Source organism: Oreochromis niloticus, linkage group LG5 (assembly GCF_001858045.2).
Source record: "Oreochromis niloticus isolate F11D_XX linkage group LG5, O_niloticus_UMD_NMBU, whole genome shotgun sequence".
Taxonomy (NCBI): domain Eukaryota; kingdom Metazoa; phylum Chordata; class Actinopteri; order Cichliformes; family Cichlidae; genus Oreochromis; species Oreochromis niloticus.
Window position 1 is genome coordinate 5364422 of NC_031970.2, and position 17788 is coordinate 5382209.

Consider the following 17788-nt stretch of genomic DNA (forward strand, 5'->3'; position numbering starts at 1 on the left):
TTGAAATTTCCCATGTACTTTTCTGGTTTTGAGGATTTTTTTTTTTCTATTGCTGATGCTTGAATATACTTTTAATTGCATTTAATACATGTTTGTTTTTTCTTTGTACAGTGGCATTTTGGACAGAGTGATTTCCAGAGGCGATGCATTTTTAAAAACATTTTAAAATATTTTAGTGTACATATTTAATTCATTCATTCTACGTACTTAGTGTAAAAACTCCCAATGCCAAATATTTCCAAAGAAAGAATTATCTCAAAGTTTTAAGGCTTAAACGGGCTTTATTTGTATAAGAAATGACATTTATGTAGTTTGTAGCCTTCCTCTTGTGGATGTACTGGTGCTTGATGTAAGTGCATGTTTCAACATAAGCATATCAGTATGTCAATATTTGCTTGTGTAGCTTGGTGGAGAAATGATGGGTAGATGTTTCTCCTTTCCACTAGGGGGCGATGGCATGCTTTGAGCATCTTCTCTGGATAGTAGCTGAAGGGGGACAAAAAGGACAAATACCTGGACAGGAAACAGGAAGTCCTTTTGTTCCTCTCAATCAGGCCAAGGAAGAGGGCCGACACCATAACTGTTGTCACTTTTCATTCTGTTAATGTGAGCTGTGTATTCTGATTTGAACAGGAAGACAAACCACTACAGTTGTTGATTCACTCAGAGAATAGTTTTTAAATAATATTTACAAATATCTTGCTCCCTGAAAAAGTCACTAGTCAGTTTTCACACATGAGGAAATAAATAAGATCGGCTGCTTATCATATATGGAATATCAAACTGATATCTGATTCTCTCTATGAGGTCAGTGGTTGTGGTGTTTTGCTGCCCTCTGCTGATCTGTTTTGTCTTCAGCAGTGTTTGTTGATATTTTACCCACATGCAGTTCTGTCAAACTCTTTCATTTAAGTCTACAAAAATAGTTACAGTCAGAAAATATTTTATCATCAACTGAAAGAGGAGTCAAACATTAAAACTGAAAGCTTTTATTTGTACTAACTGTCTACACAGAACAGATTTTGTCCTCTTAACTCTTTTTATACAAAAATCAGAGGAAACATTTAGATGCAAACATGCTGTAAGAAATCCACGGCAGACCCGGGTGTACCTTCATGCTTTTTAGCATCCTTTATTATCTCTGTCACGGTTGCTATACACACTCGGCTGCAGCTCTGCCTCTGCCAGCCATACACATCAACAAACAACTCCAAACACAGGACTCTACACAGATTTTAAGCTGGCGAGGCGTGATGCAATGGTGCACAGGTGCCCCCGCACACATTCCTTTCAATTTTGCTGCTCTATAGTAGATGTTTCGACCCCAATTCTCTCATAATTACACCACCTTTTAAACTGTTAAAAAAAAAAAATACTTAATTTCTAATGATGGTCTGGGCAGTCACAGATTTAGCTCAGAATCAATTTACACTTAGAAAAATAAAATAATTGACTAATATTATCCCGGATTACAACTGAATAAAATAGTTTTAGATATAAATCTTCTCAGCTTTTAAGATTAGGATGAATTATTTTCTGTTTAGTAAAAACTGTGTTTTGTGCTGGATCAGGTGCTGGGGTGAGTTACTAAGTAGGGTAAGTGCTGGTGGATGGTGCGATTCAGTGGTTTACAGCAAAAAACAAAACAAAAAAGGAGGCGAGTCATTAAAGGTTAAAATGATTTGTTTGCTCTGGTTTTCATTATATGATACTAGGTCAGTTCTAAGGCAAAAAGCTTTTAATTGAAAGCAGTTATGAATAAAATCCAGTCTGATCCCTGAATTCTGGCAAACATGAGGCAAGTGATGATTTCAGCTGAACTATTCTAATTTTGATGAAACTGGGCTGCTATGAACTGAAACTGCATCAAGTATCAAATTGTCAGAGTTCAAATGTTATATTATCTCTGTTATACATGACCTCAGTGTGTGGGTCCAGTCATCATTTTGTGTTTTTATGTCAGCATCTTTAACCTGCTTTCTTACTTCTCTGATTTGTTCTCGCTGCTGAACAAATCAGAGAAGGCGGAGCTTGGTGTTTAACAGCTGGTGTCAGGGTCTATTTCTCCCTCACCTCGATCAGCACCGTCGTACTTATTTTATATTTCTGTTGCATTTAATGCTTCATTTAGGTTGAGTTGGGATTTAGCAGCACTACTGTTTTGGTTTTAACGTAGTTTACCTAGTTTACCAGAACTAGTTTCAGGGACAAGCCTGAATCAGACAGCCCATCATGTGTTTGGTTCATGCTCTTCTTCCTCTGTTTCTTTTAGCTGGGCTCTCATCTCTTTTTAGCTTGTTAAGGGCAGCAGCGTTGTGCCATCTTGTATGTTGGATTTCTTTAAACCATAAATTTAGGAACCATAACAATCTCTATTTGACCTTTAACCTCGGATTTGACCTGAAGGAAATCTGCAATGCCAGAAAATAAAGTTACATTTCTTTAAACCATTTAAAATATCCCACACAAAGTATTTTTCATATTCTACCACATGATTGATGCTTTTCCTCTTTTTGTGCCTTTTTTTTTTTACCTTTACTGTGACAAAAAAGTTAACAGACATCCATGCAGAGAAATGTGGCAAAGGGCACTGACACAGCAAAACAACACGGCAAGTAGAGCAGATTAACTTGGACTGAAGATCGTAGGGTTATGTACAGGAATACCTGTGTGTATGAGAAACAATATAGACTGAGAAGAGAAAAAAACACCATCCAGATTAATCAGATGTCACGGCCAGAGGCCAGTGTGGGAAACAGACTCTAAGGCAGGCAGCACTCGGAGACGCAGGGACCAAAAGTGACAAAGGTGAGAGGTGCTTAAAGTGCGTACCATAACCTAGAATAGCTCAAAGTTATCAAGGAATAATAATAATCAAGGAATGTGGCAGCTCCACCCTGGGGTGGAAATGCCGGTCCTATGGGAAGGCCCAGCAGCACTCACCCGGACCATGACATCAGGTCAGTTAAACCACAGCGGTGAGTGGTATAAGAGATGTGATGATTGTGGTGGTTGCATTTCAGTACATTTCAGATACTATGTCGCTGTAAGAAAGACAAGACCCCCCCCCAAAAAAACCTATCAGAATCACACTACCGTAAATATAATATCACTGCATAACAAAGTAAGCAATACATGGAAAAAAGGTTTTTATTTCAAATTTGAAAGAGTGTGGTATTTTTTAAACAACAAAAAGGACTGGTAGTCATAAGAACTAGTCAATCCTGTAACAACCCAATGAAATCGATGAGAAGGGAGGTGGTATAACAGAACCTTAAAAGAAAACAAAAAGAAAAAACCTCCCCATTATATAAAATCGATGTAAATGTAATTAAATAAAAAAAAAATTACATTTAATAAGTGATTTTGAAAACAAAACAAAGCAGAAAAAGCCAGTAGAGGTTCAGCAGGGTCAAAAACATTTTTATGTTATTAGGATTTTCCCTTTTCTCCCTTTGTTACCTCAGACCAGACAACAGAGAGCTGATACAGTGCTTCTGATTCAGCCACCCAGCCATGGGTAGATGTAACATGGTAGACTAATGTGCCTGTATTAATTCATCTCCATATTATTGTGTGAAGTTTCACTGGTTTGGGAGTGTGTGTGTGTGTGTCACATTTCTGGTAAGCCAATAGCCCTAATGGGGTTGGACTAATTAGAGGCAGGTGTAATTGATTGCACTGATACACTAGCCTACTTGTAGCCCACAGTACAAATACTGCTGTGTCGTTTTGTCTCTCTGTGCAGGTATGTAATGTGATGAAACCTGATATGTTTGGGATGGATGGGTTTTGTGCTATGAGTTATATAGTGAAAGTGTTATTTTGTCTCTCTGTGAAACTGGCACAGCTGGCTCTGGCCTTGGGACTGTTTTTGTTTTTTTTGACTTGATCCGCAAATGGGACACTGGACCGTTTTATCTTTTATTATTGAGTCAATAAATTACCTTTCAGAATTGTATTGACTGTCATCTTTTTTTCTCACAGCTGAGACGGTTGGTCAGACTTAGAATCTTTTTGTGTGTGTTACATAGATGCCAGATAAATGTGCTGTTGGGATACTCCCTCTAATATAACCTACCGGTGTTAAGTGTTGCTCTACATTCTCCAGAATGACTTCATTACATCTTCAAGTCTCTAAAATATTATGAAACATTTTCCTCGATAAACCCTGCTCTTAACTCAAAAGACAAAGACATCCATGCAGAAAAAATGTGGCAAAGATCACTGACATAACAAAACACAGCAGTGGCTTCCACGTGGTCTTTGATCGAGTCAATCGACTACTTTTCTGAAAAGAAATAATAAATGATCAAGCTCTGCATGTGTGTACAGCAAAGACAATATGAGCAACAATACAAAGTTTGAGAAACTTCTCACGCTCTCAATACCGTGTTTTCACTGTATTTATTTTTAAAGTTATGATTAAACAAAGAAATAAATGCACAATTTGCAGTGATCAACCAGTTCCGTTGAATTCGAGTCAATTTGTGACAGTTATTACTTAGAAATAAATTACACAAAAAACTCTTGTTTCCAGGCTTGTTGGAGCCCCTTCTGTCACTGGGGCTCTGGGTAATCAGCCCCAAATTAATTTAAATATTGTAAAATGTCACTAAATGAGCGCGAAATAAAAACAAAGCAAAAAACAAAACAAAAAAATTACTGATCAACTTCCGCCGCGGAGGTACTTCCTGTGGAGGTCTGCCATATTATCTGCAGCCGCTTTAAAAAACATCCGTTATCGTTAAGATCTTTTGTGTATTTATTGTAGTTTTCACGCTTCGTAAAACGTTTTTATACAGAACATCTACGGTCGTAGCCAAAAACCGCGTATAAAGACGTATTAATATGCTCACGGTTATAAACAGTCTGGCAGTGGGCTGGAACATGAACCGAGCGAGGCAGCTCCGGGAATAGACGAGCTTTGCCGCAGTCGCAGAGTCCATCACACCAGACCTCCTCCTCCTCCGGAGCTGTCGAAGATTCCCAGTTCCTTGACTGAATCCGGGAGTGTTGGAGTAGACATGGCGCCAGGCCTGTCCACTATTGTTGCGTTGGCTTTGTATGTGGTCCTGTCCCCTTGTGTTTCCGGTAAGTTTGACTGTTTTAATCTGTAAACGGTCGCTGTTCGCATTAACTATCGAACTGCGTGTTGTCTCAGGCCGACACGCAGTCTGTGATGTTAGCGTCACATCGATATTAGACCGCTGTTTGGGCGATGTCACCGACGTTCGTCGTTAAAGTTACAGCTCGTGTTTTAAACCTTTTAAAAAGACTGAAACATTAGTTTGTTACACCCTCATTTTACTTGTTGAAAGCCATGTGCACGTTAATGGGGGTCTACGTGCAGCTGTTTTCTAACGTTTCAGCTCATAGTTACCATCCAGCATAATCTGGTCGCTCAAGCTGCCTGTTAATTAGGTACAGAGAAGGGTACACCTCGGTTCTAGTATAAGAAACATGTGAAAGATAATTTGGCAGCTTTGGAAACTGCATCATCCAAAGTACCCACAAAGTGGAAACAGCGGGGTTTTAAACTGAGGATAAATATGGGTGTGAAAACATCACCTCTCTGTACAGTGTCGTAGACTTCAACAGCACCCAGAGCTACAGCCTCTGAAATGAAACTGAAGGTGAATCAACGGTTTCCCAAAAGTCACCAAGTTGCAGTGCTGAAAAGTGAAATTTCTTAACTAATAATTACACTTATTGATTTATTTGAAATGATTTATTGATGATTGAGCTAACTTTTGCTGCCCCTCTTTCTGCTCTGTTACAGCAGGGGACGACTGCCTGGCCTACACTGGCCAAAGCTTCCAGAAATGCTCTTCAGAATATTGCTGCGGAGAATGCAATTACAGATATTGTTGTTCATATTATTATAGTCGTTTTAAAGAAGATGACCAAAAAAAGTGGTATGTTTTTCTCTTTCAATCTATTTTCGATGTTGGTTTCATTTTTTCCCCCTTTTCTCTGTGTAATTACAGCCAAGTGTGTATTGTAGGCCGTTAACAAAGAGGAAGTAAGGTTTTCCTGTGCACGACCACCAGCATAAAGCTGAAGTGTGAGTCAGCTACAGCTTGCACCGAGGCCTTCATTCATATTGTCTCTAAGATTAATAGACCATACTCCTCCACATGCCTGCTGTAGGACTGACAGGTTATCTGCTCTTTTTGAACCCACTGAACTACAGTGAATTCAGCTTCTTGTAAAAATATCACCCAAAGCCCAGAAAAAGGGCCTTTTGTATGTTTTGTGCTGGTTTTTGGAAGGTGACACACCTGCAAACACAAACTCTAACTGAGGAAAGGGAGGCAGCACAGTGATTCTACTTGAACTATAGTATCAGGAGTTGTTTTTGTTGTGTAGTGCTTTGAAGGTCTGAAAATTGTAACGTACTAGTAAATACATGATAGCCTTGTTAATTATTTCATCATACTTTGGGTTTGTGATTAATTCCAGTTTTAACAAGGTCCTAAAAGGGTTCAGTTTGACTTGGTGACTTGTAAATGTTTCCTTTTCCTGTTTTGTAGTAAGTTAATGTCATATAAAGACAATTTTTCATACTAATTTCTTTTTTCCTTTTCAGCTCCAACAATGTTGATAGCTTCAACAGTGCTAAATATGAGTATTATAGTCCCTCACCGTTACCCATGGTGGCTGGTATTGTGGGCTTCATCATCATTCTACTCATCTTCATCTGCTGCTGCGTCTGCCCCTGCTGTTGCCTGTACAACGTGTGCCGCAAACCACGCCGTAAGTATTACTAATTTTTTCTTTGATTGTTTAAGCCGAGAATGGACAATTTATTTTCCCAAGGGCCACAATAAGGGTCTAATTGTAGCACCTGCTCTTACCAGTAGCAGTTCATAAAGAGTTAATGTGCTGTATTGAGGTCAGCTCATTCAGATGGTGAATTGTAATGTAAAGCCCCTGCAGAAAGGTCAGTGCAGTTGAAAACAGCTGGCAGACACGTGGATGATCACTGTGTGATGATGAAATCTGCATCAGTCACACCAGGAAGATTCGGAGATCCAAAAAGTATAACGTGGGCCTTCGATAAAGATCTGAAGGCTGTTGTTTTGTGCAAGTTTGATCACTTTGCTATTTATAGAACATGTGAGGCTCTGAAAACACGCTGTGGTTTCATTCAGTGATATGTTAAACTTCAGAGGAGGCGCCTCATTTTGTCAACATTTAGTGTGTAAAAGATGAGATTAAACCCTATGAAAATGCCAGTTGTGTTTAGAATAGAATAGAATAGCTAGAATAGCTTTTTTTTATTGTCACTGTTACAAGAACAGTGAAAGGCAGTTTGGCATCTCTCCGTGTGTGGAGTACACAATAGCGTAAGTATTTACACAATAACAGACAAATTTACATTTACACAAGAAAGATATGTACAAGTTATAGATACACCTGCAAACATACACGCACATACATACATATATGTATATATACATATATGCATCCGTACATGCATACACACACGTTTCCACATACACGCTTACATCTATATACATACACATACATGCCATCTAACTAGCAAGTGCATTGAGAGGTGCAGTGTGATCAGTGATATTGCACATTGAGTGTGTGTGGGGGGGGGATGATATTGCACATTGAGTGGGGGGGTGCTGTTGGAACTATACTAAATAATGTTATAATAAATACAGTTTAAAGTGGTAAGGGTGTTGGTTGCATTGAAGTATAAACAGAAATATGATTTATAATTAATGTGTAATGTCCATGAGTGTTGGCAGTGCAGTTATCCTCCAATCAGGGTGGAGGTAGGGCATGTTTGACAGCCTGTGGGTAAAAACTTCTGTTGAGTCTGTTTGTCTTCGACCTGATGGACCTGTAGCGTTTGCCAGAGGGAAGGGGGGGAGTGAGTGTCCAGGGTGCGAGGGGTCTTTGATGATGATGCTGGCTTTCTGCTGAAGTCTGCCAGTATAGATGTCTCTGAGGGGGGTTAGTGAAGTGCCGATTGCCCGCTCTGCTGCCCTCACCACCTCCTGCAGTTTCCTCTTGTCCTCCGCAGTGCAGCAGTTGAACCAGAGTGTGCAGCAGTAAGTCAGAAGGCTCTCGATGGTGGAGCGGTAGAAGTTTACTAGCAGTCTTTGGGGTAATTGGGCCTGACGTAGTTTCCTGAGGAAGTACAGCCTTTGTTGTGCTTTCCCTACCTGGTGGGAGATGTTTGTGGACCAGGTAAGGTCGGCCGAGATGTGGACTCCGAGAAACTTGAAGCTTTCTACCCTTTCTACCTCCTCCCCATCAATGTAGAGGGTAGAGTGGTCAGATCACTTTGTTCTTCTGAAGTCGATGCATTACACTTCCATTAGCAATGCTATCGACTTGTTTTTTTTCATTTTCTTTTTCTACTAAGTGTTGCTTTGGGTTTTCAGATTACTACTTCCTGGTACTTTTCTCAGTGAACACGTTGAACAAACTATAATTTGATGGATCTTTTTAATTAAGGATAAAGGTGATCTACTATTAGCATATATGGAAACTACTAAAAGAAAAGCCTGCTGATCAACTTTAACACATCACTCATCTGTGATAGCAGGGAGCGGCCGGGGGGGCTTTAATCTCTCTCGACCTCACAACTCACAACAACACCAACATTGTAGTCATTCACGTATTTCATAAAAAATAGCATTCTTGTTTATTTTTGCATTACAGTTTAATATTACGTCTGTAACACAGACTCTTGGTAAATACTACGAGTCGATCAGAAGTTCAAATAAGTGTTAGATGAGTCTCGATTGGTCTGTTAGTCGTTGGGGAAATGAACTCCCGAGATGTTGCTTATCATCTAAAATAAATGTAAGTAACATAGCATTAGTCGTGTTGGACGGCTGGTGCTTTTAAACCTTTCTATCGCCTTTATATCGAGGACCCATTAGCGTGAGTCATACTGTTGTGTATGCACATTTTCTCTGCAGACTCGGGGAACAAGCTTACACAAGTCACATACCTAAGTTCATCTACACCACATCCCAAACCTCATGTGGTCTCTGATTCAAGAAGCTTTTTCATGGCACTGGGAGAATCTTCTTAAGTTCAGGGGATTTCTGACACATTGAAATAATTGTTACTTATTGGCAATTATTGCACATGAAGTAACCACAACCTTTAGCGGTGACACTTCCTATTATTAATATGTAGACAGCTTGTAGGCTGGTGCTGCTGCATCTGCAACATGTTGCTGCACTTTTGTAGGTTGTCTGCTCTCAGCCAACAAGCAACACTTTTTAAAAAAACTGTCTGCTGTTGAGTTTTTCACCTACATAGACACGAATGTCTGCTTTTTTTGCCATGTGTTAAAGAAGCCAGACTCTTGGTTTCTAGTGAGTTGGAGGATTTGTCCGTGTAGTTTTTGAAGCAGATCATGAGGGGACTCATTTGAAGACTGTTGGCCCACCCACCACATGACTTTCATTACTGCAGAAGTTTAGCCTGACGTATAACACCACAACTGAGGCACAGAGCACCACCTGACCTAATGTTTCAGAATCACTACAGTATACAGAGGCTTTGTAAACCCTTCAGAGCTGTGAAGTTCCTCATTCTCACTTTGTGTTTCTCTAGTTTGTTGTACAAGTTTTGGCTTTTCAGTGATTCTCTTGGTGAGAGTTCACCCCTCAGGTCGATGACTCAGCATGTCATTAAAGATAATTGCTGTTTAGAGTTGGTGCCAAACTACGATGCTGCTTTATTTGTTTCTCTCCAGGGGTCACGTCTTTACTTGACTTTTGAATCTGCTTACTTTGAGTGCTTAAGTTTGAGTTTCTCACAAATGGAAACACCAGCTTTAAGTTGGTTAGAGCCACCTGCACGGGGTTTAACCACAACTCCAACGTTCGTAAGTCCTAAGTGTCTGCATATTTTCTTTCTTCTCTCAAATCTCAACAAACTACAGCCAGCAATTAAATGATGCTATTAAACCAACATTGGCATCATCACAACACTTTAGAGAGGATTGTGGTATATCTGGATGTATTCTCTGTTTATATTAGTGATCCCTCAATGGATCGTACTTTGACCCCTCTCCACGGGGTGACCTACTGCCTTGTTTTGCTGTTGCCACCGCTCTAAACGAGGCTACTGGATACACCAGATTGTCAGTATGATCAACACATGTTTTGGGGAAATCCTCACATAGCAAAGCAAGAAAAACTTGTACTGTTAAAGACAGCGAGCTGTGATTGTAATAAAGTGTGATTTAGCAAATACCATTTTCCCAGTGTCGTGTTAACATAGCAAGGCTGTTTTAGTTGCTTAGTAATTCAGTGCAATACAGATTTATTATGATAACTACATAGGTTAGGTGTAGATGTTTTGTCCATGTTGGAACAAAGTGTGAATGAAAATGAAGGTAATAGCAGAACAAACACTGTCTGCATTGTACACATTTGTCATATTTAAAGATTTTTATTATTATTATTGTTAATTTTCAGTTTTTTCAGCTATATTTAGAATAATTAGGTTTTCTGTTTTTATTTCTTTTTTAAAAGTGGGGAAAAAACTTCACATGGCAAACTTATTGTGGACATTTTTTTTGCCGAGGTATGAAGGTGCAGATGTATTACACATAATTCCTGCCTATTAACTAGTGGCCATAAAATTCAGTATTGTCGGCCTGCCTAATCCTGAAACATTTATTCTTTTCTTTCCTATTTTTAGATCACAAATGATTTTTGTGATATCGTGAAGCTCTCTCTATCATATAAATAGTTGACCCAGGCTAACTACTACTTTGTCCTGTCTTTTATTACTTCCTCTTCACCTTCTTTGCTTTCTCTCATAAAGCAGCCTGTTTTTTTTTTTCTTTTGGATGGTTGTTTTTCCAAAGGCGTTTATGTATCTGCCATGCTCGATAACACAAAGCGTCTCCTCTCATAATAACAACGTCTGTGAGCTGTTAGCCATGTAGGGTGACATTTAACTGTGCACTGTAGCCAACGTCTGGTAAGGAGTGATAGTGACAGCTTATGGGCTCAGACTGCAGATAATAAAATGTTATTGATTTCTGAAAATAGTTCACACGTTTGGGCTACAGGCTGAATCGCTGCTTTCCGGTTTGTTTGCACAGTTGTTGACACATTTCCTCCTCGCTTCATTACATTGAATGTAAATTCCAGTTTATCCCTTTTCCTCCTGTTCCACCTTTTCCTCACAACAGACAAAGACCGCTGAAAGTAGTTCCTGAAAACTTCACTGTTTAGTCCAGAAAATGCAGATGAATATTTGACACATTTTAAACTAAAGAGGTTAAATTTGGGACCGTTTTTTTTTTTTTTTTTTTTTTTATGAAAATATCCCACATCATCAGTCTTGTCCATTAAATATCTGCTGAATTGGCCTTTTTTCTACCCGTAACTCTACTTAATGTGCCTTATTTACTTTCCTCAAAAATAAATCAAAATCACAGGTTTAAATATACATCATGCTGTGGTTGCCCATGGTTTCTGGTGTTTCTCTTTTTATGCTTCTGCAGCTGAATCAGTGTAAAGGCACAGTCCTAGATGTGCAGATCTGCCTCAAAAAAGCAGACATTTGGATTCTCGTACAAACTTCTTTCCACTGTTAAGCATTTGCCGTGCATTTTAAAAAAAAAAAAAAAAAAAAAAAAAAAAAAGTCAACATCAGAAATCAAATTTAGTTAATATTCACGTGTCTAAGCCCTGCTATGCAAATATGTCTAATTAATAATCCTCTGAAATAAAGCTTAGTCTGGAGTCTGTGTGCAACCAATCGCACATCAGTCTGCTTCTCAGTTCAGAGCCTATTCTTTACCCTCGTCCTCATCAGTGACCTGCTTTTATCCAGGATTGCAGAGAAAATATTTGAAACCTAAATTGATTTTTAATGTTGTCAGAGGTTGTTGCATTTCTCAGTTAGTGAAGGAGAGACAAGGAGAGAAAGAGGAATTTCCCATATAGGTGAAGAGGACACCCGCCTTCAATAGGAAAGAGAAAACCTTGACCGGTTATATTGCCAAGGATGCAGTGCTCAACTCTTTATCTGCGGTAGATTATAAAGATTGTATTCCACTTTATCCTCCTTAATTCCACAATTCCTTGAAACAGTTCTTTCTACTATCCTGTGTTTTTCAAACCTGAAACTGCTAATGTTCATGGCCACATCTTGATCCGCTTCCCTAAAAAGAATTCTCCTCAGTAGAGGAAAGCATCTGACCCCACACGTCCATATTTATGTTTACAGTGGTGTGCATTCACCATAATGAACGCTCTTCCCAGTTCTTTGCACCTCCTGTCAGCTTTGTCAGGCAGCTCGTTAATGTTTTGCTGTTAGTCGACAGTCTTCTGGCGGAGAGGCTAAAATGCAAGTGAGGAACGCAGTGTGGCTTCTTTGGCTGCCTCAGTTCCAGTTGTATGATGGGATCAAGTCCAGGAAGTCAGAGCTCCACGCTGTGTGACTCATTGTTTCCATGACAACCACAGACTGGAAAGGGGGGGGGGGGGGGAAGCAAGCCGTCCTACGTCATTTACAGGAAGTGGTCGTGAAGATGCTGAAGAACATCTTCGTTACACCCCCAGGTGTTTTTTTTTTTTTTTTTCCCCTCTTTCTTTCATTTTCACTGTGCTTACCCAGCGATGGGTTTACACTCTGAGTGTGACTACGACAGGGCTGTTTCTTTAACATTAAATGTACAGAGACTCAATCAAATATCATAACAAAGTGTAAATCTTCATTAGGTGAAGCTTGAGAGGATGATCAATGATGTTTACTTAAAACTGCACAATTTTCTTGTCTTTTCTCTGATTAATATTCAGTTTTCAGTCATTCTTTATAAGAATATTTTTCACACATTATGATACACATTGAAGACGTTTTGGATCCTGGCTGGTAATTATTTGGCTAAATGTATGTGTATTTTATCAGCTCTTGTCTTTTGTGTTTAAGCTGTAGTGTTGGAAGATCGTTTTGCAGGAATCGAAACTGTAAACTATTTTTGTTTTGTTTTTTTCTTGCCATGCTGTTCTTTTTACGACAGCTGGGTTTTTACAGTTGGTTAAATACAGAAGTTGCGGAATGAGTTACGTAGCTCTTGCCTCATATTTGTCCAAGGCAAGTTACTTTGCTCTGAACACATGTGTTTAACTTGGTGGCATGTTCCAAACAAGTTCATGACATTTGGATCTTTTTATTTGTGCTGTTGGTTGGTCTGTAATCCTCTGTGATCTCATATCCTCCTGGATACAAACTGAGTAGAAAGTACAAATACCTGACTCTACTGGAATCTCTTTTGAGATCGTTTCCCCCAATGTGTTAAAATCTTTCTGCACTTGCATTCATGAAAAAGCCAATGTGGATTTAGTACATATGTCTGGAGTTTCCTATCTGTGTAATAAACATTTATATAAGGGTTTATGAGGATGTCCTGTTTGGTAAGTGAAACTAGTTTGAAGTCCTTTTTTTTTTTTTTTCTCCACACCTGAATAATTCCTCCCATAGTTGTACTCCTACACTTCATGTAAAACACTCAAAGTTTTCTATATTTCTAATCTCTTTATTTGTTTACTTGCAGCTGTGATAGCGACCACTACCCACACCACAGTGGTCACCACCACTCCTCGGCGTTACCCCCAGCAACCAACTGCAGTACCTGGACAATCTCAGTCCTACCAGGGAGTGCCCTACCAGCCAGTACCAGTGCAGCCCGGCTATCCAGCCCAGCCCGGCTATCCAGCTCAGTCTGGCTATCCAGCCCAGCCCGGCTATCCAGCCCAGCCCGGCTATCCAGCCCAGCCCGGCTATCCAGCTCAGTCTGGCTATTCGGCTCAGCCTGGTTATCCAGCTCAGCCCATGCCCACATCACCCTACCATGGGCAACCATTCACACCGGGACCACCACCATCTTATCAGGAAGCAAGTAAGTGTGAATTTTCCTCAGTCCTGTAAATAACAAAACATTGTGTTGGTCTAGCTTTAAATAGGCTTTGAACACCAAAACAGTGTGTTTGAGGAAATGCTGATTGAAGCTTCTGACTTGGAAAAGGAGCTGCTCTGTCCAAAAATATCTAACAAAAACAAACAAACAAGCATACAGGCCAATACACAATATTTGTTGTGATTTTCACAATTTAAAAAAAAAAAAAAGCATAAAGAATGTTTAATCACAAAAATGAAGAAAATGCTAAAATCTTTATTATATCATCATAAACGTTCTAACTTTTTATGCAAATCAAAGATGTTTGAGCAGAAAGCCCCTGTTGATTTGCGATTGAATGACTCTAATTTAATTGTAGCCACTTATAAAATACAGGTTAGATGTTTAGTTTTTATTGTAGAAGAACATTTTGAGGGCGTAACTTTTTCAAACTGATCTGTACGAAACAAAGGTTTTAGGATAGAATTAAAGAGTTTTTTAAAGAAATGCACGACATTATTAACTATTGTGTTTCATATGTTTGCAGATTTAGCAACAATATTTTGCAATTTTGCAAAACAGCTGTAGTCGGATGTAGAGGTGGAAACTGCAGTTGTATAGACGTGGGTCTTTTGAGGTTTTTCAAAAATGGGAAATGAAACGTTTAAGCTGCAGAGCTGAAGTTGTGGTTATGTTCATTCTCACGCCAACTTCACTTTTTGTTTCCAGCTGGCCCTGCCTGTCCTCCACAACCGATGCCTTACAGCCAGGCTGCGTTCACACCTGGCCAGCCGGCGTACCCGCTGAAGCCTCCAACCCAGCCGCAGCCCAGCGTTCCACCTGCCGGCGCAGACTTCGTAGCCCAGCCTCCATACAACCCAGATTTTGTTGCACCACCACCCTAGTCTGATAGTGGATGTTCGTGCTGCAGCACTTGGCTGAAATGGAAGTTTGTTCTTTGAATCAAGAGGAGAAACTTCAGAGTAACTTGGTTCATTGTTGCCTATATTTGGGAATTTTAGGACGGTACTGATTCAGCAGTTCTGTTGAACAGTTACCAGGTGAAAATTATGTTTTTTATTTGCATTGCATGGGCATGCAATATGCATATTCATTTTTTGGGTCCATCTTTAGTTATTTTGAGAAATGAAACATGAGACCACTGTTTCTCACTGCTTTAAGTACTTTTTTTTTTCAGCCTTATTCCTCAGCGTATCCCTCTGGCCTTTACTATCCACCAGCCAAACTACCTGACCTCTACAGTGACTGCAGTCAAATTCAGTGGTTGATCTTAAGGTGTCTCAGTGTCTGTAGCCATTTTCCCACTGCCCTCTGGCAGCTGTTTGCAGGTCGATGAAGTGCTTTGATCCTTTATTCCCTGTATTTTCCTGGTATCGCCTTTTAAATAATGTTACATGGGAACAAATTGAAAGTGTGCAGCATTTATCACTGGAGGGTTTATACCTTAAAATGATTTGTGTTATGTGAGTTGACCAGAAGTGTTTCCTGAGCACACAAATTCCACGTAGTTCCAAGTGTTCAGCACACACTCCAGTTCCAATTCAGCAAAACAGGCCTCGCACACAGGGATGGTTTGCTTTACATTTTGAAGTTTACGTACACAGACTTAGCATTAAGGTCTTTTTTTCCCCGTCATTACTCAGGTTTTATTTGCCCGTCCTACAACCATATTTCCAACCGGGCTGGGATGCTGTGTAAACTGCAGAAAAATGCTGAATGCTAGCTGTAACGTGTGCGCTAAACATTGTACCAAACATTGTACCAAACATTCAGATGGTATCTGTCCCTTAAATTGTGATTGGTCAGACAGGAGTGTTTTCCACAGCCCATCTTAAATGAGCACAGGCACAGAAAATCAGAAAATCCTGGAATAAGATAAACTCTATATTTATATAGAGTTCAGCAGTGTTGTCGAGCCCATGCAGCATTTTCCAGCATAAAACTGATATTTAATTTGTCCTTTTATGTAAAGAGTTTTGTTTTTGTGATATTAGGTAAAATACACTGTCTCGAGATGGCTATCGTGATTTGCTGCTCTTAAGAAATTTTACGTTGACAAATTTTTAAAACTATTTGCTTGCACGGTCTTTTAAAGAGTGCTGGACCGCACTCCATTTCCAGCTCTAAACCTAAGTCTTCTAAATCTTGCTAATGCTCTTTTTGAATCCAATCATTTGTTATTGCCAGTTAGCTGCAAGATGTTCCAGCAGGTGTCTTTGAATTTACTCATGAAGTTGTATGTAGCATCCCAACTTTGTTGTAAACGGGTTTGCACATCTAACTGAGCTGAAATGCGCTGGCAGCTTCTGGTTACTTTACCAAAGGAGATTCTTTTCTTTTCAGTTAAGCAAACAATAACATGATGAGCGCATAGAAACACTTGTGCCTTCCAGCCACATTACCTGCAGAAGCATGCATGTAATTCCAAATCATTTAAAATATCTTTTTCTACTTATTATGGAGTCTGTTTGCTTTATGTCACCATAAAAGCTTGAATGATGCACAATATTCAGCAGTGTGCTGTTTCATAAGTAGTGCCATCAAACCTTTCCAATGTTGTCACAATATTAACGGTTTCTTTAGTATTGTTTAACATGTTCTCCGTGGGTGTATGATCATGTGTTGATTGTGGAAAAAGAGCCATCACTTCTGCTTTCTGCTGGCTGAAATTACTTGAAGTGACCTTTTTTTCTTGTGACTCAGCTGATTCTGGAAAAGTACAGTTACAATTCATGTGACGTCTAGACCTTGACCTTCTCTGACAATGTATCATCCTCCTTTATTTAGACTTTGGCTTAAGTCGAAGAACTCGGCAGCAAACTTTACATTTCGGTGTGCGTCAGTCACACCTCTGCAGTGGCCTTTGGGATCTACTCATGTCCCTGAATGTAAGGGATGCAGTGTCACGTGTTTCTGGTTTTGTTTGTTACATCAGCTGGCGAATAGAAAAACACTTGTGTTGGCTTTCCTTTTTGTGCTTATATTTGTGTTCTTCCTGTGGTTTCTGTTCTCTGGCCAGTGTTGACTATTTTATTGATGCGTGTGTGGATTACAGTAGATTATGTTGTTTTCAGAGATTTATTCTTGCTCCAGTTCCCCCTTTTCCTTTAAAATGTAATAATTCTACTTTAAGAGTGTATGTTGGACTTTCTTTGTGTGTTAATGTCATATTTTGTGAAACAGACCTTATTGTATAATTCAATAAAGTTTATTTTTTCTTTTCTTCAGTTGCTGGTTGTTTAATTTTCAGTGTGGTGAATTTGTGTTAATATATTATTGACAGCTATGAAATGGGCGACAGACTCAAATGAAAGAAAATGAAGTGACATGTTGGTGAATATGTTTTAAAAATTATAAAATAAAATACAAGTTAGTTTGAGGAGTGAAAATAATGACTACACTAATATTTGTTTAATGTGTAATTTCAAAAGACTTCATATAATGGCATCTAGTCTAATTAATACGGGGTTATTGTTTAGTCTGTATTATTTTATTATCTATATTAATATTTCCAGGGGGTTATTTAACATATGTAAATAGGAAGGTTTCCATGTAGTTTGTTACAAATAGAGCTCAACAGCAACCAGCTTGTTTAAGGGCTCCAGTTCTGACGTGAGCCTCCCATTCATTCTTTCCATGGACTTTTCAGTGTAATGTTTCCCACTGATTTTGGTCCATATTGATATGACATCATCACACGGTTGCCACAATGATGCAACTTTGCTGCTCCATTGGAAACAGATCTGGTGACTTTAAGGCCGTTTGAGTACAACGACCTCACTGTCATGTTCAAGAAGCCAGCCTGAGATGACCTTTGTGGCTGAGCACGTTATCCTGCTGGAAGCAGCCAAAAGATGGATATAC

At 39.3% G+C, this 17788-nt stretch overlaps 1 protein-coding gene across 1 annotated transcript; it reads left to right on the plus strand.

Annotated features, from left to right (window-relative positions):
- The first annotated feature begins 4587 nt into the window (after positions 1-4587).
- On the plus strand, positions 4588-17151 carry LOC102082295 (protein shisa-5). The gene is made up of 5 exons (XM_019359376.2): positions 4588-5094; positions 5783-5918; positions 6593-6759; positions 13562-13906; positions 14633-17151. The coding sequence occupies exons 1-5, from the start codon at positions 5028-5030 to the stop codon at positions 14806-14808; spliced, it is 891 nt and encodes a 296-aa protein (XP_019214921.1). The 5' UTR covers positions 4588-5027; the 3' UTR covers positions 14809-17151.
- Positions 17152-17788: the final 637 nt, after the last annotated feature.

Coding starts and splice junctions, on each gene's coding strand:
- LOC102082295 (XM_019359376.2), top strand. CDS start 5,028: ATGGCGCCAGGCCTGTCCACTATTGTTGCGTTGGCTTTGTATGTGGTC. Junction 5,919..6,592: donor GAAGATGACCAAAAAAAGTG/GTATGTTTTTCT, acceptor TTTCCTTTTCAG/CTCCAACAATGTTGATAGCT. Junction 6,760..13,561: donor CGTGTGCCGCAAACCACGCC/GTAAGTATTACT, acceptor GTTTACTTGCAG/CTGTGATAGCGACCACTACC.